We start from the raw sequence: 25,359 nt of genomic DNA, 5'->3' as shown, positions 1-25,359 counted from the left end.
TATTAAACAACATACTGTATATAGCATGCCGAAAAGATGAATCAAAAACACTGATTTAAATCTTTTTAGCATCTAAAAAATGTGTTTATAAAAGAGCTATGCGTTTTTTTTAAAAGAGCAACGTAAATTTACTCTTTTACTGACACTGACATTTTTTAAAAGTTGAGCAAAGAGAAAAATATTTATTATTTTAAACAAACAGTTGACGAAAAATCAGACTATTCTGCTACCAATTTCCATCTAAAGTATTCAAATATCGCGAGCAGTGTAGGCTCTTCGTCATATTATTTCCGCAATAACATTCGTATTCGTTCTCAGAAATACTATTATCGAAAAACAATACTTGATGTATTGTTGAACTATTGGAATCCAAATGACAGTTCCGCATTCTGGCTATCAAATGAACCATCCAAGAGGACCGTTGTTTCCACGGATAGATTTACTCAATGAAAAGAAGTTATTGATACCTGTTCTTACATTAAATAGAATGATGATAAATGGTATTTGAAATATCTTCAGGAATTCATGTTATTTTGTCATTTATTAGTACAATTGTTAAGAAGAACATATGACAAGAAAATTGTAAAAATCCAATAAACCTACTTGCTAAATTCGTTATTAATATAATAAGTAATTTGTAGTAAAAATTATGACATCTAGGCAATTTTAAAACTGGTAGAGCCACTAGACATATTCATTGTCTATAGCAGAATTTTCCAACCATGGGTCGTAATACATCTCTACTTTTATTTGAGTACTCTATCATACAAAAAAATGTGCTCCTCGTTTCTTCATGACAGCAAGTAAATTATAGCTTGCTTAAACGGTGAAGGAAAACATCGCGAGGATACCTGCATACCTGACAAGTTCTTCATAATAATTTTGAAGGTATATGAAGTCTACCAATCCGCTCTGGGCCAGCGTGGTGGACTGAGACCTAAACCCTCTCAGTAGAGTAGGCCCGTGCCTAGCACTATTATAATACAGGGTTGATAGAATAATATATTCCTCATGAATCGACCAGGGCCCTTCGCTCTTCAGCCAAGCTGCAACTAACCAATGAAGAGACATAAATCCTTGGCAATAAGATAAATCTTCACAATCCTTTTCTAGAAAATTCCTTACGTACTAACAATCCGTTTTAGCGGAAACTTTCTCGTAAAGCAAAGCCGAATGCACGCGTCATGTGCATTCTAATTGCAAACAACTTTCCTTTAGAGATATACACAGGTGTTATACGCCTTTAAAGATATTTACACATAGCAACATTTTTATAGAAATGTTTTTATACGTCCACGCGAAAGTTACTTCACTGCACCTGATAAATGAAGTGGGGTCCAAAAGAATGTTGGTTGACGAGAGATGATTACCTCTCGACACTCAACACAATTGTGCCGGCCCTTTAAAGAACCCTGCTATCTTCGATCACAATACCTACAATTAATTCAACAAATTCACTAACTGTTTTATTTCACGAACGCTGCGTAATAAAGTCAAATGATTCATTTAAACTTCGCCATAATTGAATCATTTATTCATTATTATCGTCTTCAATTCATTCACAGAACCCATGCCCATCATTGGTCATGACAAAACCTCTCGTTACTGAATGAAGGTGCGGAGACTGGTTCATCGCAACACAATTAACAATGTATGAAGTCATGTGATTCTAAATGCGTTGTCAAAATAAACATAATGCATTTGCGCACCAAATTCCATTGCAATTAGATCAACCTACAGTTACATATGTTCAAAATTCAGTTCACAAGTTCATAAATAATAGTGTATATAGTACAGTTGTAAAAAAAACACACTTTAGTTGGTAATAGAAACACAATTTTTCAAAAAAATTGCTGAGTGATCCAAAGGACGATATGACTCTTGCCATTCGCTGTTAGAACGAGTTCCTAAAACTCATACACGCCGTCGTCCAGGCAGAGGACCTCAACTCGCCTTGAGAAAAAAAAAAGACTATCAATCTGATGTAGGTACATCCTGTGGGGTCCATGTCGCTTCCCAGTTACCTTCAGGCGAGCTTCCTTTCTCATCATTTAATGCAGAATATCACTAGCTAAAAAAAATATAACGACGATTATCAGGCTTTCTTAGGAAAATTCGGACTAGATTCAAAAAGCGGAGATAAATTTACTGATTTTAAATGTGTATATTTAATTATAAAATGTAATGCCAAAAATTTTCTACATAGAACTTACAGACAGGTCTGAGTTTAACAATATACTATTCCGAAGAATGTAACAGATTTCGGTCAGCTGACCAACACTTTGACGTATACGCCTCCACTTAACAATATACGGCAGAACATAAAAATATACTTTCTCAGTCAATTTTACGATGACTTCAAAGAGTTTGGCAGAGAAATTGACCACTTAATTACCTTTGTTACGAACCATTGTTGTTGTTAGGAGATTTTTACAAACGTTTATTCTTAGAAGGGGTGGGCAGACCTCTATAAAATTGTTTTTTTTTATTGCTTTACATGACGGGACGAGATTTCCGTTCGCCTGATGGTAAGCGAAACGACCGCCCATAAACAGTAGACACTATCCAACACCTTGAATTACAAAGTATTATTTGGTATTCCATTGCGCTCGCCATCCTTAGACATGAAAAGTTAAGTCTTATTATGTCCAGTGGTTACACTGGCACAATGTCGTTCAAAACGGAACACAACAGTGACTACACACTACTGCTTAGCGTCAGAAATAAACATTACAGTGGTACCAACCCAGGTGGACTCTCACATATAAGATAAATAAATAACGAACTATCATATTCCAGCCAAAATTTCATAAAAGCCAATAAAAACCAGCAGTTGCTCATAAAGACAAATTCCTCACTTTATTACTTCCACAAGAACACGCGGATTCTCAACATTCCCATGCAATAACATTAATGATTATGATTAATAAACTATTAAAAATAATATACAGTTCACGTCACGGCGTACGCATTTCGGCTTCGAGTGAAAACAGATGGCAGGGTTTATTTTGCGCCGTACATCATAATGCCGGCCAGCGATCAATTAAATTGCAAACATTGCCGTATGTAAGCTAATATTGGATTGGTTGTGTGACATGAGCTGAGGCGATTGGCATTGATATTCAAACGTGAAGTATTACTATCAAACTTCTTAAATTTAGTAAAACAAATCGATATAGGTACAGTAGAAACCGGTTATGACGACTCCGGTTATAGCGACGCATCGGTTATAACGACTAAATAGTAAGGTCCCTTTAAATACATGCATAAAAAAGAGTATCGTTTATAACGACTATCGGATATAGCGTCCAGATACGGTTTTCCCTTGAATGTCACTATAACCGGTTTTCACTGTATATCCAATTTAACATGCCATGCCAATAATAAAAGAATATAAATACTAGAGGTAATACGCAGGTGCAAACAAATGTATTAAACACGTACTAACAAAAGAATAATAAAGAAGTTTTACTACAATAATGTTTGTTTTACACACTCTCACGCCTTAATTCCATAGGGGCAGACCTGGATTTGTAAATAGGCCGTATAGGCCGTGGCCTATGGGCGGCAGCCTAGGGGCGGTAAATTTCAGAGGACGCTCACTCGATTTAATTAATCATTCGTTTATTTAACTTTAATGCCTTCCATAACATAAACAAATGGAAAATTATTAAGTATTTTAGAAACCTACATACATAAACCTTCCTACATGGGCCGGCGGAAATAAAGTGGCCTACACTCATAAAAAATATAAATCCGGCACTGCATAAGGGCGTAGTTGTATTACGGTGTGAAGGAAAAGACTTAGCCGCACGTTCATCTATCACGTTTTTGGCCAAACAAGCAGCTAACAACAGCTTAACAGCTTCATAATAAAAATCAGTCCACTCCATATTGGTCATAAACCATTGACATTTTAGCTTTAGACCGCCATATAATAATATTAATCTAACAAAGAAACAGTCCACTACTCAATGTCGAGGCTGATTAACCATAGTTATAATCCTAGCTATTTCTGATCGTTAACATTCCTAAGTAATATTTTTTACGCCTTTGTCGTTAGCCTGCCTTATTATCGCTGTTGTGTAATAAATTATATGTAAATAAATATTAGCTTGTTAGTGAGTACATTGTCTTAATATCATACAAAGTAATAAAGGTCATTTGGTACATTCAAACAGCTGGAATGATAAATATGCTGCCGTGTAGTATTTTCAAAGTTGTATGGTGTTGACAAAGCGGGTAGCTCGTCTCGTAATTGAGTTGCAAAGAGCACGGGTAGACGAGCAAATAATGCTGATGCCACGCGAATACACGCGTATTCAAATTTAAATTAATTCAGATAGCACATTGGTGATGCCGAGGAGGAATTTTAAAAGCGATGCAGCCAGAAACTAGGTAAATACAAATATATAATATTATAATGTCAGCCCTATATTACATACTGTCTCACTGCTGGGCACGGACCTCCTCTAGTATCGAAAGGGATTAGGCCTTAGTCCACCACCCTGGCCTAGTGCGGATTGGTAGACTTCACACATCCTCAAAATTCCTATAGAGAACTTCTCAGGTATGCAGGTTTCCTCAGGATGTTTTCCTTCACCATTAAAGCAAGAGATAATTCACAAAGACTACACAAATCATTTTATAATAGTCAGAGGTGTGTGCCCTTGGGTTTCGAACCTGCGGACATTCGTCTCAGCAGTCCGTTCTACCAACTGCCGCTTAATAGCGAACATGCGCGCTGAAAATTGACAAGCGCGTAAAACTATCGCGCGTTTTCGATGCGATTAAAATAGGCCGGCAGTATAAATCCTCAAAACAACGTTCGAAATTTATAATTTTATTTTTGCAGTTCCAACTTCAAAAACCTTGCAATTTTACAAGTAAACCAAGTCATCCAAGCCAAATTTAAAATCGCTGTCACTCAATACTTGATTCATACAAACAATACATTGCTTATTGTTCCCCATTCATACTCATACAATTTTAGTACCAATCACGGTGTTTATTGTGAATAAAACGCGCATAAACCTTGTGGAAACATTCAGAGGTTATATTTACAAGGCCTTCGTATGTATGGAACTTTTGTGCTAATTTGATGGAATTACGTCTTAAAAAATAGAATTACGACTTGAGTCAATTCATACGTGCGTAGTAGTGATGTAACGAATATTCGCATTCGCGAATATTCGCATATTTTTGGATATTCGCATTCGCATTCGCATTCGCAAAATTTCTGCGAATGTTTTGCGAATGTCAATATCAGAAAAAAATATATTTGAAGATAATAGTAGACTGCCTCGGTCGCATAGTTCTACTGCATGTGCGGTACGGCAGCGCTCTGAGGTCCTGGGTTCGAATCCCGGATCGGGCAAAGTGATATTTGGGTTTTTCTGCTCAGTATCAGCCCGGAGTGTGAAATTTGTGCCCGACATGGCGATAGGCTCGCCCCTGTCACACTATTAGACGGAACACACTTGGCGAAAAGTGGGTGCCCTGGTTGCGCCTCTGCATACCCCTTCCGAGATAATATTCGTAATACTGTGTGTGTGTAATAGTAGGTTAATAAAATCAAAATCTAAACTAAAACAATATTCTTCTACAATAAACTATAAATATAGTCTAAACAAACAAACAAAAAAATTATAGACTCTCAAAGAAAAATACCTCTCTTTCTTAGAACATACCAATTAATTAACTATTTTTACCATGTTTTTAAGTTAGTAATTAAACTTGAGTAGAGGAATATTAAACTTTAAAAATAAACAAAATTATTTCGTTTACTTTAATAAAGCTTAAAAATTTAATTCTCATTAGAACTTGTAACACAATAGCAACTAAGAAATTAAAAGCAATTGAAAGAAACAAAAAAAATACTTCTATAATTTTTTTATCAGTCTTTACATAACTTTTTTAATGTTTAGATAATTATCATCTTAGATAATAATAAAATTTAGATAATCATCATAGAAAATTGGCGCCAAATTTGAACAAAAACTAAACATTCGCATTCGCATTCGCATTTGCGAATGTCGGTAGCAGATATTCGCATTCGCATTCGCATTCGTGACTGTTCAAAAAATGACATTCGTTACATCACTAGTGCGTAGAGTCGAAGACCATCGAAGCGAAAATTTGGAATTTAATATAGCAATTTCAACTTTATCTCTATAACGTAATGCACATATGTATTCTGAAATATAACAATCATACATACGACATAATTTAATAAAAAATTTCATCGGGTGGATTTGAACTTTAATTTAAACGTTGAGATTTCCGTCCGTGGTCTAAAGAGTCTTGTTATATTGAATACTAGCTGACCCGACAGACGTTGTCCCGTCTTAACTATGAATTATCAGCACGCATGATGTCAATCGCTGACAGTTATTTAAAAATTAATATTTTCGTTAAGTTTTCTTAAATTTTCTAATTTTTCGCGCAAGTTTTGAATTTTTTCTGTCATAAGAACCTTCTCCTGACAATAACAAACATAACAAAAAGAATTGTGAAATCGGTCCAGCCGTTCACGCGTGATGGCGTGACCAAGGGGAATAGAGATTAATTTATATATATATAGATAATGCAATTGTTATTTTTATAGACAATGGATGAGAGGACGCGGTCACCGTCAGGCGGTGGTGACCATCGCAACGGACGGCGGCACCAGCAGTCGAACGGTTCGCCGCGCGCCGACTCCGGCTCCGACGTATATGTCACCAGCGCCGCATACAGACCACCTTCTGAGATCAGGTATTTAGCTATCACACCTCGTTCATTTTATCCGCCATAAAAAATGGTATATCAAAATTTCAGAAGAGAAAATGTGAACAAAAATACTTTCGCTACAAAGAACTCTCGGAGACGTAGTTGTATTGAATGCGAAACACCGCTCTGAGGTCCTGGGTTCGAAACCAGGGTGGACAAATTGATATTTCTATACAGTACTAGCCTGGAGTCTGAAATTTGTGAACGATATGGCGATACGCTCGCCCCCATCACATCACGGGATGGAATACGCATAGAAACTGAGTGCCCAGGTTGCGCTTCTGTCTACCCCTTGGGAGATAAAAGCGGTATGTGTGAAGTATCCTAGTATTCCGATACAATAAGGTTAATTGAAAAGTGTATAGATCACTGGCACATTATTACAAGTTTCTATTAAATATTCAAAATGAAATAAATACAACACATTCTAGTCTTTTGAGTAAAAAAAATCCAATAATCTCGTAAGATAAATAAAGGGGAACTATCAATTGTCTTTTATGATTTACCAAAATGAAAACTTTTAAACAAATTTCTTCAATCACTTAAATATGATAAAATTCATGAAATCCTCGTTAATACATATCATAATTACAATGGCGATTGACAAGATGTTAGGTTTGAATTCTAGCTGTTGGTTGGAATTTTGTCCAGGTTTTGTCATCCTCTCCTTAATACACGCCAGTCCAGATGTCGAGTAACGAGAGACATTGTCTTAGGATAGATGACTCAGTTATTCCTAAATACATCTTTACACTCATTTGCTGTGGATATATTTTATAACCGCACGGATAGCGAGCACCGTACACAAGATGTCAAACCCACCATAGTGGCACACGTAAGTGTGTCGCGTTCCGGGATCAGCCTGTGTATATCCGTTTCCAACAGGCCGGCATACTTGTGTCGACTGCCTAGGGGTAATCATCTCTCTTCAGACGATATTCCATTGTATCCCACTCCACTTACCATTAGGCGTAGTAGGTTAACGTGCACTTATAAAAAAATTGATAATAATTTCTTAATACATTTGCCAACATATCGCAAACTATAAAAGCATAAACATTAATTAAAAACGCATTCGAATCCCATAAAAATTGCTAACATACGATACGTAGATAATAATGTGCGTGAACTTGGGATCAGTGGGTCGGCAGACTAATAACTTGCGTATGTAGGCGAACAGGATCAGCGACTTAATGCCTAGGTACGATATCTTGTATCTTGTCCTAGATGCCTTGAGAAATATTAGCTCTGTATTAAATTGTGTCCCTACTTAATGCTTACAAGCTACCATTGAATGGTAAAATCATGGAATTTGTATATTTTTAGTGTGACTTTTTAAATGAGTAACACTTTAGTCGCCCCGTGACCACGAACGCTGCAGTCTTTGAAACGTCTGAAGAAAATTATAATATAAAAACAGCGATAAAATCCGCAAAATTGTTTTATTTTAATTATTAGTGTTAGAAAATACATGATGATAAAATATGGATTCATAGAAGTAAATTTTGAGTGTCGTTGGATATCATTTATAATATATTTCGTCAACCTATGCTTTTTATGTAAGTCGGAGTGGCAAAGGGTCCCTTACGTAATGCGTGTAGCATCTAATTATCATTAGAACAACATGTGGACCGCATTTATGCATATTATTAGTATATTGTATAGGGTTCTCTTACGAAAATTTTCACCCTTCGCGACGTCCTCGTCTTGTATCATACGTACAAACATACATAGCATTACGCAATTTTTTCTTCTCTGGGGTAGGCAAAAGTGTAACAAACCCACATTTCGCTATATTAAATCCCACTTAAAATTTGATGCTTATTAAAAGTAGACGCAAGGCCCCACAGATTTATATTTGACACAAATAAACCAAATCCATATTAACATAATATTATCTTCGAAAAGTACAAATTCTTTCAGATAAAGCCCTTCATGTAAGCAAATCCGCGAGCAGCACATAGTGACATATACATACCAACCACAACGCAATTTGATTTAACTATAAACCATATTTCATAAACAAATAATCTCTGGTAATACAAATGCGCGCAATTTGTGACACGACCATCCATGCCAACTCGCACAATCTTGATGTAAGATTACTTCGGTAAAGCATAGCTTTAGCACGTGACTTGACACGTGAAAGTAGTTTCCCAGAACAATTTATCGATTTAAATCTATACTATTATATAAAGCTGAAGAGTTTATTTGTACGCACTAATCTTAGGAACTACTGGTGCGAATTGGAAATTCTTTTAGTGTTGGATAGCTCATTTATCGAAGCTATGGGCTATATAACATCACGCTATGACTAATAGGAGCGAAACATTAGTGAAAAAAGTAGCAAAAACGGAGAAAAATTATTCCTTTTGACAGCTTCCGTTGCTTTGCGCGTTGTGTGCGCGGTTAAAGTTATGCATCAATTATGTATAACGGAATTGTTTCTCATAAAAATGTTCAAAAAAAAAGACTACGTTCCCCTCCGCATCTGTCTGCTTGTCTGAACGCGATAAACTCAAAAACTACCGAACACATTTTGATGAAATTTGGTATGAAGATAGTTTGAGACTTTGGCTACACAGGCTACTTCCTATCCCGGGAAGAAAATATAGCGGGACTTTTATTCCGGAATTTTTTTTCACTAGGGCGTAGTCGCGAGCAATGTGATACCTCAAACCTTTCTATTAGTGAAAGATAGTTTCAAAGATTATATGCTAAAGGAAGTCATAAATAACACTTAGTATAATAACAATAAATTCAAGGCAATTTAATTTCTTCAATAATTATAACTATTAATTCGATAAGTATAATGTATAATACTTTAACATTAAAGTTAATACTTGTAAGTATTTATCATTCGGGCACCATATTTCCCAGTAGTCGAAGAATACACAACAAAAAAAACTTAGAATGGGGTTTAATTTTCAAATGAACCCCGCTTATCGCGCCTAGATACGTCCGTACCCTTCTGCCTAGTTTCAATCATAGTTTACTGTATCGTACCGTTAGTGAACCCATTTAACTAAATCCTTCAAATTGAACGTATCACTAATTCCATCCAACGGGGCTCAAACGTGCTGGATTAGAGCCCCGAAATTATACGAACGGGCGTTTCGACATTTTAAAAACGCTCATTCTAGCGTTTTGCACAAAGAAAATATCGAAATAATACTATAAATTATTTAATGTGACAATTATAATTGTAACCAGCTTGGATTTTCAAATTATCCGTGCCTGCAGCGGCCAGGTCGACTTCCCTGTATATAGGTGAGGCAAATACCGCTCGACATTCTCATGGGCGGGTGCTTGTATGGACTGGTCTGCCTATTTCGCTTACTATATAATTAGTGGTATATCGGCGAAAAAATTGAACTGATGTTGAAATGAGCAACGCTAGAGATTATTGACCGTTCTCTGGTGGATACTGCTTTTCGAATCGGTGGTAAAATAATATTTTGCCCGAATCTCAATAATGTTTAACACATTATTGATTATAATAAATTATTTAATTTCAATTAAATCCTACCGATGTATCCGATAAATTATGATGTTATTAAGATCATAATGATAGTCACGGTGTCGGAAAGTAATTGCTTTGATAAGACTAATTGATGATAGGCCAATAAATGATAAAATTACAAAAACAGATATACATTAGGGTTGGCGTAAAACACTTTTTGTTAAATGAGATATTTTTATGACAATTTATGTTATAAATTATCGCGTAGTCTCATTGACGACATAAAATATACGTACTGAAATAATAACCACTATATAAAAAAAATATGTATAAATACTGACTTGCACCCATGAGATAATAAAAATTGTCTTATAATGCCCATTACTCGCACTAACAATATCCTTCAAACCAGAGCACAATAGTGCCTGCATGATGGTACCTACACTATCGATTAAGAGAGACCCACCACCTCCATAACTTTAAGCCTTTCTTTCAAATTACCTGGAATACCCCCGTCTTATTAGGGTTTTGACAAATACGTTTTTATTTCATAAAAAAGTGATAGAATTGTAATAAATTCAATTGGAACAATAAATTAGTTAAACCATGCTTCATTTACATTAATAGCTTGTGATAGTCACGCTATCATAAATGCGTTGATTTGATTGCAAACATTGATTGACTAACTGATTAACGATAATCAGGGGGACATATTATATCACTTTATATTTCAGTTGGATGCAAAATCAAGTTGTGGATATTTTAAACGACTTTTAGGGCCATGGAGTTCCCCTGAAAATATGGAGCGAATATAAGATCTTTTTCTTTTTGCTGGTGGTAGGATATGTTTTATATCCGCTCGGATAGCGAGCACCGTACGTAAGGCATTAAAACCCACCATAGTGGCCCACGTAAGTATGTTTGCGTATGGTAAATAATCTAAAATATTTATATCATATAAATGGTTTAAATAAAAATAGCAATTACTTTATTGGGGAAATTTTATTTGCTTAATACTTAAATCGTCACAATATATTTTAATAGATAGGTATCAATAATAATTATATCAATTACAATTTATTTAATACGCCACAAAAACAGATATGACAATAATTTGATTAGATAATTTATTTTTTTATTATATGTATTATCTATATTAAGTTATGCTTGTGACGCTCACGTGAAATTATTTTCCCAGTACATAACTTATCATCTTCATATCTTATATATGATATGTTAATGTTTTTTTATAGCTTTGAATGACGAGACGAACTTGCCGTTCGCCTGATGGTAAGCGATGCGATCGCCCATAAACGGTAGAAAAATCATCCAACACATTAAATTACAAAGTGTTGTTTGGCATTCCACTGCGCTAGCCATCCTGAGACATGAGATGTTAAGTCTTATTATGTCCATGAGTTACACTGTCTACAATATTCTTCGAACCGGAACGCAACAGTTAGTACACACTATTGCTTGGCGATAGAAATAGTCACTGCAATGGTAACTTCCCAGGCGACCTCTCACATATGACAGACCTACCACCAATTTAGTATTGTCTCTTCATCTCACGCAGTTTATAAAGTACTCGAGCTTTGATATTATTTAGCTAAAATTATTCACTTGAATATTTATAATACCTAAATACCTTTTATACCTGACTTACGTTGGTAGCCTGACAAGGGTCGGGTTATACAAACACATCGGACTTTTGGGTGAGCACTTTAGACGCTCGCAACCCTAAAAAATTAAGCGACCATGCTGAGGCAATCCTTTAACGGGTTACGAACCTCGGCTCAGAACGGTCACTGGGAGAGTATGAGACATCGATTAGGGTTTAAATAACTATGCTACATAATACTCTCTTAAATATAACCAAAATATATTAATGATCTAGATTATCAATCAGATAACAGTTCTAAATTCCTGAAATTTGGCACCACGTTAGCCACAAATTACTCAACATCCAACTAAGTAAGATGGCGTTGGGCCAGGTCAGTAAATTATAATTGAATTAGCACATTCTAATTGTATAATCAGCTGCATCTTTCATATTTAAGATTACGGAGCTCCATGTGATTGTATTTATAACTGAAGAAAGTAGGTAATGAACACTCCTTACTAAAATTATTTATGCGGAAGTTTAATGATTTTTTATGTTTACGCGAATATTGGACATTGAAAATAAAATTATTTTACGAATTTTTTCGCGGTTTTTATATTATTATTTTTTTTGCCAACGTAATAATAATATAAAAACCGCGAAAAAATCCGTAAAATAGTTTTATTTTTTATGCGGAAGTTTGTTAAAAATAACGCTGAAACTGCTAAAGAAATTTGTATAGAATTTACATATCGGATTAAATTCATCTCATCACCATCATCACCTGATGGTAAGTGGACTGGGGTCCAAAAGAATGTCGACTGACGAGAGATGATTACCCCTCGGCAGTCCACACAATTATGCCGGCCTGTTGGAATCGGATATACACAGGCTGATCCCGGAACGCGACACACGTGAGCCACTACGGCGGGTTTTATCACCTTGTGCACGGTGGTCGCTATCCGGGCGGATGGAAATATATACCACCAGCATATCACTGCTCTGCCCGGAAATCTAACCCTAGACCTCAGCACTGCAGTCGTACCGTGATATAACTACGCCATCGAGGAATGAAAGCGTCAAGTAAAAATTATTATTATTTCCTAGAAAATTTAATTTTGAAGATTTTTAAATAAGTTGGTAACCCTCCCAATACTAGTATCGTCACGCTTAACATCAAGGACACAAGTAGAAAGTAAACGAAACTTCATGGTCACGGGAATTGTCCGTTATGCGTATTAGACAAACGTACGAAGTAATATATTTTTTATATAAGTATTTTAATTTTGGACGTTTATACGTAATAAAACTTGATTGAATTAGGTTGATGTTTTATTTGGATAGTTTTTTTTATATCAATGCCGGTTTTGTCTCAATTTCTCTTAGCTAGTGGCAGCATATACTGGATGTGGATTGGCATATCTTGGTTTAATTCTCAGATAGGGCCGTGGGCGCCGACAAAATAAGTTTTAGGGGGTACATCTGCATCTACGTATTATACTACATATCATAATATTTTTTTTCAAATTCATATCGCGCGAGTTTTCGAAAATGCTTTATCATAAAAAACCTCTGTGTTTGATATTTTCCATTGTTGCAGATTTATTCAGTGACGTATACTTTTTATGATTTTTAGTTTTTCTGAGTGGTAATTCCTAATATAACTGCCAATCAAGGATCGAACCTTATAACGCATTACTTCAATCGTACTGTAAAACAACTACGCCATCGTAGCATTAAAAAAAAAAGGTAAATAAACCCTGTGGAAGCGGCGATAGCTAAGTTGGTTGTGGAACGGACTGCCGAGATGAATGTCCGCAGGTTCAAATCCCAAAAGGCACACACTTCTGATTTTTCTAAAAATTATGTGAGTATTCTTTATCAATTATCGCTTGCTTTAACGGTGAAAGGAAACACCGCGAGGAAACATGCATACCTGAGAAGTTCTCTATAGGAATTTCGAGGGTGTGTGAAGTCTACCAATCCGCGCTAGGCCAGCGTGGTGGACTAAGGCCTAATCCCTCACAGTAGTAGAAGAGGCCCGTGCTCAGCAGTGGGACAGTCTATAATACAGGGCTGATTTTATTTATTATTTATAAACCCTGTGGACTAGCCCTTACATATTCAGGCATAAACTAATGTAAGCCAAGTACCGTATGGCGTATTAATCACGATTGAGCTCAGAACGTACGCGGACATAAATCGTGAGATCGCTGGTTCGATTCCCGCGCGACGTCATTGAGCTGTCCACGTGAATGTATGAGTGCTGTAAGGGTACGTGTAGATTATAACAGACATTTCTTAAGCGTTTGTATCAACGCGTTAATATTTATTTATTTATTTATTTATTTACACTTTATTGTACACCATGGATAAAAATAATGTAAGAAGAAAAGAGAAAAAAGTACAAATGGCGGTCTTATCTTATCTTAATATCTGAGTAAAAAGGTTTCTTAATTAACTATCAGAGGAAGTGAAATAAAAGCTGAACAAATATTTAAAAAATACTAGTTGAATAAATCTTTTAAAAATATTATAATACAATTGAAATTAACTTTAAATTTATGTATAAATATAAATAAGTATTTTAGTTACAAGCTTGTGTGTGTATAAGTCTATATATATATAAAAAAAGTGGTGTTAGTTACACTATTTATCACTCAAGAACGGATGAACCGATTTGGCTGAAAACTGGTGGAGAGGTAGCTTAGAACCAGGAGACGGATATACTTTTTATCCCGTTCCCACGGTAACGGGACGTGACATTAGATGTGGTATAAGAAAGCAAATTTTGGTATGGAGATAGTATAAGACCCTGGGAAGGTTACAGGCTACTATCCCGGGAAAATATATAGTGGGACTTTTACTAGGAAAGCTAGTATTATATATATTATCTAGTCACATTACACAATTAACGACGATTGAACACAATTCTGAACCCAAAAGACTTGCAGATCACATTCCTTCCAAGTCTAACACCACACCCCGTTTGCCATTATCAATTTCAAAGGCTTGAAATAACATGAGAAGCTGCCAATATCGAGTATACATTATATACGCCGTAGTGTTCTCACGAATACAGCATTGTAGCGTTCTTGCTTCTACATCAAAGCTGACAATATCCATCATAAATACACTATCGGACTGTAAACATATCCGCTACATACAGAGTGGGATTCAGTCTATGTTAAAGGACCCGATGGGCTATAATAATCCAGATCGCTAGATGGTTATAATAAGAAAACACCGGTGGTAGGTTTCTCATAAGTGTGAGTCCGCCTGGGTAGGTACCACTGCAATGTCAACGCAATATCTACCGTCAAGGTGCCGTGACACTGTTGTGTTCTGCTTTAAAGAACATTGTAGCCAGTGTAACTACTGGACATAACATTAACATCTCATGTCTAGGATGATAAGCGCAATGGAATACCAAAGAATACTTCGTAATTCAAGGTGTTGGATGGTGTTTCCACTGTTTATGGGAGGTCGTATCGCTTATCATTAGGTGAACGACAAGCTCGTCTCGTTATTGAAAGTAGTAAAAAAAAACAGCAGCGCTCTGAGATCCTGGGTTCGAATCCCGGGTCGGGCAGTGATATTTATATTATGTCTGTTGATACTCATCGTGACTTATAAGATGTATGTCAAGAAATGCCATAGTACTAGATCTGTTTTGAGTTTTCAGCCAATTTTTTCCGGATAAGTGCATTACTATTACTATCCAAGCTTGGAGTCGTCAGGGCCGTATACGTCAATTCTGGCATTACTTAAGTCTATAGTACACAACAAAAAAATTCATAATGATGTAGGCTAATGTCTTCAACATTAATCTATGCATACGCGCATTTATTTCAAATAAATGTTGCAAAATAAACAGTGAAAACATTGAAGGAAATAAATTTCCACCAACAGCGACTTCAAATTAGAAAGTGAGGTCACGCCCCCATGACCCACACTGAGTCCGCACTCCCAGGTGACTATTGCATCTAAACGCGTCTAATATGGGATGACTCACATCTACAATCACTTTATGTGTAATTTTCCATCAAACTGCGCGTGATGCTAAAGGTTTTGTTTCGCGTTTCTGGGTGGTGCAGACTAGTGTTTATACGCGAACGGGAGCGTTTTTTTAACCGTGATAAAAAATGATTAATTGAAAAACGCATACTCTGTAGGATTGGAATAATTTCAAAAATTATATACGTCATATATTTTTATATTCGATGAGATGAATTTAATCCGATATGTAAATTCTATACAAATTTCTTTAGCAGTTTCAGCGTTATTTTTAACAAACTTCGCATAAAATAAAACTATTTTACGGATTTTTTCGCGGTTTTTATATTATTATTACGTTGGCAAAAAAAATAATAATATAAAAACCGAGAAAAAATTCGTAAAATAATTTTTTTTTCAATGTCCAATATTCGCGTAAACATAAAAATCATTAAACTTCCGCATAAATAATTTTAGTAAGGAGTGTTCATTACCTACTTTCTTCAGTTATAAATACAATCACATGGAGCTCCGTAATCTTAAATATGAAAGATGCAGCTGATTATACAATTAGAATGTGCTAATTCAATTATAATTTACTGACCTGGCCCAACGCCATCTTACTTAGTTGGATGTTGAGTAATTTGTGGCTAACGTGGTGCCAAATTTCAGGAATTTAGAACTGTTATCTGATTGATAATCTAGATCATTAATATATTTTGGTTATATTTAAGAGAGTATTATGTAGCATAGTTATTTAAACCCTAATCGATGTCTCATACTCTCCCAGTGACCGTTCTGAGCCGAGGTTCGTAACCCGTTAAAGGATTGCCTCAGCATGGTCGCTTAATTTTTTAGGGTTGCGAGCGTCTAAAGTGCTCACCCAAAAGTCCGATGTGTTTGTATAACCCGACCCTTGTCAGGCTACCAACGTAAGTCAGGTATAAAAGGTATTTAGGTATTATAAATATTCAAGTGAATAATTTTAGCTAAATAATATCAAAGCTCGAGTACTTTATAAACTGCGTGAGATGAAGAGACAATACTAAACTGGTGGTAGGTCTGTCATATGTGAGAGGTCGCCTGGGAAGTTACCATTGCAGTGACTATTTCTATCGCCAAGCAATAGTGTGTAGTAACTGTTGCGTTCCGGTTCGAAGAATATTGTAGACAGTGTAACTCATGGACATAATAAGACTTAACATCTCATGTCTCAGGATGGCTAGCGCAGTGGAATGCCAAACAATACTTTGTAATTCAATGTGTTGGATGATTTTTCTACCATTTATGGGCGATCGCATCGCTTTCCATCAGGCGAACGGCAAGCTCGTCTCGTCATTCAAAGCAATAAAAAATCATCTTCATATCTTATATATGATACCTTAATGATTTTTTATTGCTTTGAATGACGAGACGAGCTTGCCGTTCGCCTGATGGAAAGCGATGCGATCGCCCATAAATGGTAGAAAAATCATCCAACACATTGAATTACAAAGTATTGTTTGGCATTCCACTGCGCTAGCCATCCTGAGACATGAGATGTTAAGTCTTATTATGTCCATGAGTTACACTGTCTACAATATTCTTCGAACCGGAACGCAACAGTTACTACACACTATTGCTTGGCGATAGAAATAGTCACTGCAATGGTAACTTCCCAGGCGACCTCTCACATATGACAGACCTACCACCAGTTTAGTATTGTCTCTTCATCTCACGCAGTTTATAAAGTACTCGAGCTTTGATATTATTTAGCTAAAATTATTCACTTGAATATTTATAATACCTAAATACCTTTTATACCTGACTTACGTTGGTAGCCTGACAAGGGTCGGGTTATACAAACACATCGGACTTTTGGGTGAGCACTTTAGACGCTCGCAACCCTAAAAAATTAAGCGACCATGCTGAGGCAATCCTTTAACGGGTTACGAACCTCGGCTCAGAACGGTCACTGGGAGAGTATGAGACATCGATTAGGGTTTAAATAACTATGCTACATAATACTCTCTTAAATATAACCAAAATATATTAATGATCTAGATTATCAATCAGATAACAGTTCTAAATTCCTGAAATTTGGCACCACGTTAGCCACAAATTACTCAACATCCAACTAAGTAAGATGGCGTTGGGCCAGGTCAGTAAATTATAATTGAATTAGCACATTCTAATTGTATAATCAGCTGCATCTTTCATATTTAAGATTACGGAGCTCCATGTGATTGTATTTATAACTGAAGAAAGTAGGTAATGAACACTCCTTACTAAAATTATTTATGCGGAAGTTTAATGATTTTTATGTTTACGCGAATATTGGACATTGAAAATAAAATTATTTAATTTTTTCGCGGTTTTATATTATTATTTTTTTGCCAACGTAATAATAATATAAAAACCGCGAAAAAATCCGTAAAATAGTTTTATTTTTTATGCGGAAGTTTGTTAAAAATAACGCTGAAACTGCTAAAGAAATTTGTATAGAATTTACATATCGGATTAAATTCATCTCATCGAATATAAAAATATATGACGTATATAATTTTTGAAATTATTCCAATCCTACAGAGTATGCGTTTTTCAATTAATCATTTTTTATCACGGTTAAAAAAACGCTCCCGTTCGCGTATAAACACTAGTCTGCACCACCCAGAAACGCGAAACAAAACCTTTAGCATCACGCGCAGTTTGATGGAAAATTACACATAAAGTGATTGTAGATGTGAGTCATCCCATATTAGACGCGTTTAGATGCAATAGTCACCTGGGAGTGCGGACTCAGTGTGGGTCATGGGGGCGTGACCTCACTTTCTAATTTGAAGTCGCTGTTGGTGGAAATTTATTTCCTTCAATGTTTTCACTGTTTATTTTGCAACATTTATTTGAAATAAATGCGCGTATGCATAGATTAATGTTGAAGACATTAGCCTACATCATTATGAATTTTTTTGTTGTGTACTATAGACTTAAGTAATGCCAGAATTGACGTATACGGCCCTGACGACTCCAAGCTTGGATAGTAATAGTAATGCACTTATCCGGAAAAATTGGCTGAAAACTCAAAACAGATCTAGTACTATGGCATTTCTTGACATACATCTTATAAGTCACGATGAGTATCAACAGACATAATATAAATATCACTGCCCGACCCGGGATTCGAACCCAGGATCTCAGAGCGCTGCTGTTTTTTTTTACTACTTTCAATAACGAGACGAGCTTGTCGTTCACCTAATGATAAGCGATACGACCTCCCATAAACAGTGGAAACACCATCCAACACCTTGAATTACGAAGTATTCTTTGGTATTCCATTGCGCTTATCATCCTAGACATGAGATGTTAATGTTATGTCCAGTAGTTACACTGGCTACAATGTTCTTTAAAGCAGAACACAACAGTGTCACGGCACCTTGACGGTAGATATTGCGTTGACATTGCAGTGGTACCTACCCAGGCGGACTCACACTTATGAGAAACCTACCACCAGTGTTTTCTTATTATAACCATCTAGCGATCTGGATTATTATAGCCCATCGGGTCCTTTAACATAGACTGAATCCCACTCTGTATGTAGCGGATATGTTTACAGTCCGATAGTGTATTTATGATGGATATTGTCAGCTTTGATGTAGAAGCAAGAACGCTACAATGCTGTATTCGTGAGAACACTACGGCGTATATAATGTATACTCGATATTGGCAGCTTCTCATGTTATTTCAAGCCTTTGAAATTGATAATGGCAAACGGGGTGTGGTGTTAGACTTGGAAGGAATGTGATCTGCAAGTCTTTTGGGTTCAGAATTGTGTTCAATCGTCGTTAATTGTGTAATGTGACTAGATAATATATATAATACTAGCTTTCCTAGTAAAAGTCCCACTATATATTTTCCCGGGATAGTAGCCTGTAACCTTCCCAGGGTCTTATACTATCTCCATACCAAAATTTGCTTTCTTATACCACATCTAATGTCACGTCCCGTTACCGTGGGAACGGGATAAAAAGTATATCCGTCTCCTGGTTCTAAGCTACCTCTCCACCAGTTTTCAGCCAAATCGGTTCATCCGTTCTTGAGTGATAAATAGTGTAACTAACACCACTTTTTATATATATATATATATAGACTTATACACACACAAGCTTGTAACTAAAATATTTATTTATATTTATACATAAATTTAAAGTTAATTTCAATTGTATTATAATATTTTTAAAAGATTTATTCAACTAGTATTTTTTAAATATTTGTTCAGCTTTTATTTCACTTCCTCTGATAGTTAATTAAGAAACCTTTTTACTCAGATATTAAGATATTAAGATAAGATAAGACCGCCATTTATACTTTTTTCTCTTTTCTTCTTACATTATTTTTATCCATGGTGTACAATAAAGTGTAAATAAATAAATAAATAAATATTAACGCGTTGATACAAACGCTTAAGAAATGTCTGTTATAATCTACACGTACCCTTACAGCACTCATACATTCACGTGGACAGCTCAATGACGTCGCGCGGGAATCGAACCAGCGATCTCACGATTTATGTCCGCGTACGTTCTGAGCTCAATCGTGATTAATACGCCATACGGTACTTGGCTTACATTAGTTTATGCCTGAATATGTAAGGGCTAGTCCACAGGGTTTATAAATAATAAATAAAATCAGCCCTGTATTATAGACTGTCCCACTGCTGAGCACGGGCCTCCTCTACTACTGAGAGGGATTAGGCCTTAGTCCACCACGCTGGCCTAGCGCGGATTGGTAGACTTCACACACCCTCGAAATTCCTATAGAGAACTTCTCAGGTATGCATGTTTCCTTGCGGTGTTTCCTTTCACCGTTAAAGCAAGCGATAATTGATAAAGAATACTCACATAATTTTTAGAAAAATCAGAAGTGTGTGCCTTTTGGGATTTGAACCTGCGGACATTCATCTCGGCAGTCCGTTCCACAACCAACTTAGCTATCGCCGCTTCCACAGGGTTTATTTACCTTTTTTTTTTTAATGCTACGATGGCGTAGTTGTTTTACAGTACGATTGAAGTAATGCGTTATAAGGTTCGATCCTTGATTGGCAGTGATATTAGGATTTACCACTCAGAAAAACTAAAAATCATAAAAAGTATACGTCACTGAATAAATCTGCAACAATGGAAAATATCAAACACAGAGGTTTTTTTTATGATAAAGCATTTTCGAAAACTCGCGCGATATGAATTTGAAAAAAAAATATTATGATATGTAGTATAATACGTAGATGCAGATGTACCCCCTAAAACTTATTTTGTCGGCGCCCACGGCCCTATCTGAGAATTAAACCAAGATATGCCGATCCACATCCTGTATATGCTGCCACTAGCTAAGAGAAATTGAGACAAAACCGGCATTGATATAAAAAAAACTATCCAAATAAAACATCAACCTAATTCAATCAAGTTTTATTACGTATAAACGTCCAAAATTAAAATACTTAATAAAAAATATATTACTTCGTACGTTTGTCTAATACCCATAACGGACAATTCCCGTGACCATGAAGTTTCGTTTACTTTCTACTTGTGTCCTTGATGTTAAGCGTGACGATACTAGTATTGGGAGGGTTACCAACTTATTTAAAAAATCTTCAAAATTAAATTTTCTAGGAAATAATAATAATTTTTACTTGACGCTTTTATTCCTCGATGGCGTAGTTATATCACGGTACGACTGCAGTGCTGAGGTCTAGGGTTAGATTTCCGGGCAGAGCAGTGATATGCTGGTGGTATATATTTCCATCCGCCCGGATAGCGACCACCGTGCACAAGGTGATAACCCGCCGTAGTGGCTCACGTGTGTCGCGTTCCGGGATCAGCCTGTGTATATCCGGTTCCAACAGGCCGGCATAATTGTGTGGACTGCCGAGAGGTAATCATCTCTCGTCAGTCGACATTCTTTTGGACCCCAGTCCACTTACCATCAGGTGCAGTCAAGTCACTTTAAAAATCTCAAGTATCTAAATCTAAAATATCAAGTATCTACGGAGGTACACTCAGTTAGTCGAGTCGATAATGTATTCAAAAATTGGACACTGCTATTGACCTTTGTAATAACTACGTTGCATTGAATACCAGATGTAACACGATTATTAATCGCCAATAAAATATAATACGTCACTAACTGATAAGATAATTAATGCAAACGTATTTTGCCGATGCTATATCATATATCATATGATAAGCTATTTCATAAGCTGTCGCAATATCGGTCAAAACTCCAATCAGTGGGAAATTACGTCAAATTGTTATTTATATAGTCTTAGTATTGGTTGGCATGGCGTTAATTTCTGAAATTCTGCACCGATTCTAATTATTTTAATAGTAGAAGCTGCCCTATCCTTATTTATTTATTGCTTTGAATGACGAGACGAGCTTACCGTTCGCCTGATGGTAAGCGATGCGACCGCCCATAAACAGTAGAAACACCATCCAACACCATTGAATTATAAAGTATTGTTTGGTGTACCACTGCGCTTGCCATCCTGAGACATGAGATGTTAAGTCTTATTATTTCCAGTTATAACACTGGCTTCGATGTTCTTCAAACCGAAATACAACAGTGACTACACACTATTGCTTGGCGGCAGAAATAGACATTGCCGTGATACCTACCCAGGAGGACTCTCACATATGAGAGACCTACCACCAGTAAAGTAATTATAGGTACCTAAGGACAGTATACACTGAGGCAATAAATTTCACTATAAGAAGCTGCTATGCCTACTCTAGTTACCTAAGGATACTCGCGTGCTGAGACACGTGCAAAATCTATTTTAATAAATTAAGTGGTGATAGCGTAGTTTAGAGTGAAACGGACTGGCGGTACGAATGTCCGCAGGCTTAAAATCCAAGCGCATGCGCCGTTGACTTTCTAAAGTTAAGTAAATATTCTTTGTGATTTATCGCTTGCTATCACAGTGGAGGTAAACATCGTTAAGTAACCTAAGCAGTTTTCTATGAGAATTTTGAGGGTATGTAAAGTCTACCAATCCGCACTAGGCCAGCGTGGTGGACTAAATCCCTCCCAGTAGTAGAGGTCTTTCCCAACAGTGGAATAGTATACATCACCGACGTTATTATTTAAAAAAATATACCAATAATAATTCCGATTCTTGGCAACCCTAAACTATTAAATGTAATTGTAGTTCCCATTCCCAATTTTTTGGTAACTTAATTTCTACCATGACTGCAGTCCTTTGACAGGTTGCCGACGCTTGTGCCGCAATTATATCAACTTAATGCTTCGGACGTTTAGTTTTTGGTTTGGTCAAGTCATCCGAATGGCCCACGTATTCTATTATCGAGAAGAAAAACTGTTTGGGCAACATTGTATGAGTGGATAATAGAAATAAAACCAATATAGTACAAAGGAAATGGACTACTGTCATCTATTTTTTATCCCGCGTTGACTTTTTTCTATTGGACGAAACGAGTGAATTGCCTGATTGTCAAAGGTAATTGTCACTGCAACTGCGCTAACAAATAAACTCTTTGGAATTTGAAACTTATAAACTCGAAAATTTACCTCCGCAAAATATCTAATTTGACCTAAAATGGGTCCTGAATTAGACACGTATTTTTACCATAAAATTATTGCATGTTTATTAGTTTTATTTATGTTTGTGAAAAAAAGGGTATTTTATATTTAAAAACGAGTTGTCATCAACATTAAACATTCTTACATAACATTTACTTGACCAAAACCACAGGATATGATTTTAACATAAAATACAACAGGAACAATTGAGTTCTTGTCTATTTTGTGGTCCTTGACTGTCATCCCATCAATTGAAACTAAATGCGCTTTTGTATAAGGGATTTAACGGACGGCCATTTTTAACTGTCCCGTACCACATAAAGTCACTTCAATCTCGATTGTTGTAAACAGGAGAAATTGCCTCTATATGCACAAGGAAAACATAAGTCGTCATCTGATAAGATATGACGCATAAAGCATAAAATAAAGAAAATAATAAAATTTCTAATTCAAGATAAGTGGCGATAGCCTAGTTGGGTGCGGAACGGACTGCCGAGACGAATGTCCGCAGGTTCAAATCCCAAGGGCACACATCTCTGACTTTCCTAAAAAATCATGTATGTATTCTTTGTGAATTTATCGTTCGCTTTAACGGTGAAGGAAAACATCGTGAGGAAACCTGCACATCTGAGAAGTTCTTTATAGGAATTTCGAAGGTGTGTGAAGTCTACCAATCCGCACTAGGCCAGCGTGGTGGACTAAGGCCTAATCCCTCTCAGTAGTTGAGGAAGGCCGTGCTCAGCAGTGGGCAAGTATATAATACAGGGCTGATATTATTTATTATTATTAATTTAAAATACTCCTTGCTTAGGGAGAAATGACGATACAAAAGAAAGTATGTGATAGCAATAATAGATTAATTAAAAACCATCGGTAAAATTCCTGAACTTTCTGGATCGTCTTTGGTTATAATTAACTTGGTTAACGAAGCGCGACGGCCCGCTGACTTTTCAGATTATAGTGTCATATTGAAATTGCTACGAAATGAAACCATCTAATTATAATCTTCTTGAAACTAATAAATTACAATGAGTTACTCAAATCATAAATATTAAGTAAAAAAGTGTGAGTTTCGAAGAAAATAAATGTAAAAAACAGTTCTTTGAGTTATTTTAATACAACACGTCTTGGTGCCACTACTATAAGAGAATTCGTCGTAGTGGCAATATCACACTTTCAGTCAAAAACACGCACACGACAAATTCGAAGTAAACCACAAAATGATTAAAAATCAGAAAAGTAAAACTTGGATTTTTGGTGAAAATATTTGTTATTTATGAATCATTTTTGGTACAATGTTGTGGTTTCATTTATTATTCAATGTCAAAATAATCCTATAGACTACGTAGTCTAATCATATTGCAAACAGATCAATAAAATTGTTTTACTACTTTATTGATTTGATAAGGGGCATCACACCTACCTATTCAAAACAATGCCCGCCGTAATATATTACAATTGTTTTTATAGACACCACATAATACGTTTAAATAATATTCTGTAAGATATTTTATATAACCTAATTGTCCCGATATACTGCAAAAATATGTTATTTTTGGTTTGTAAATCACATTAAGGTTGACGAAGAGATAAGGCCTTGTGCCCTGTGGCTCGGAAGCATCTAGAGAATTCCACCTTCTTGTCTGTCGTTAAAGGTGACTTACTATAGCTTAGAAAGAATAACGGAGCGAGCGAGGGGGCCGCTCGCTCTACTACAGCGACTCTGAGGTGGACGACAATGCGGGTAGTCAGTCTCCCGCTGTTGTAACGCCAAAGGCGTCTTTTACTGTGTGGAGGTATCTTAACCCCCTTGATTAGAGAGGTGTCGCTATGGTATCGCCGAGAGACGATTCTAAGCAGCTATCCTAGAGCAACATGCTACCCTGGGACCGTACTGAGGTAGGGTGTCTTACCTTTTTGGTTTTGGGCTTTTGTAGGTATGCTGGTGTAT

General features: G+C 36.2%; 1 protein-coding gene across 5 annotated transcripts in view; it reads left to right on the top strand.

Moving 5' to 3' along the window:
* LOC115453665 overlaps positions 1-25,359 on the top strand; it is a 157,861-nt gene that overhangs the window by 124,424 nt on the left and 8,078 nt on the right. For all 5 annotated transcript variants that reach the window (XM_037438742.1, XM_037438737.1, XM_037438741.1 and 2 more), the window contains one exon: positions 6,608-6,756. In XM_037438742.1, coding sequence (XP_037294639.1) covers positions 6,608-6,756 — 149 coding nt within the window. The remainder of the gene's footprint in view (positions 1-6,607; positions 6,757-25,359) is intronic.

The sequence above is a fragment of the Manduca sexta genome, chromosome 15 (genome assembly GCF_014839805.1).
Source record: "Manduca sexta isolate Smith_Timp_Sample1 chromosome 15, JHU_Msex_v1.0, whole genome shotgun sequence".
In the NCBI taxonomy this organism is placed as follows: domain Eukaryota; kingdom Metazoa; phylum Arthropoda; class Insecta; order Lepidoptera; family Sphingidae; genus Manduca; species Manduca sexta.
This window is presented reverse-complemented; position numbering and strand designations above follow the sequence as displayed.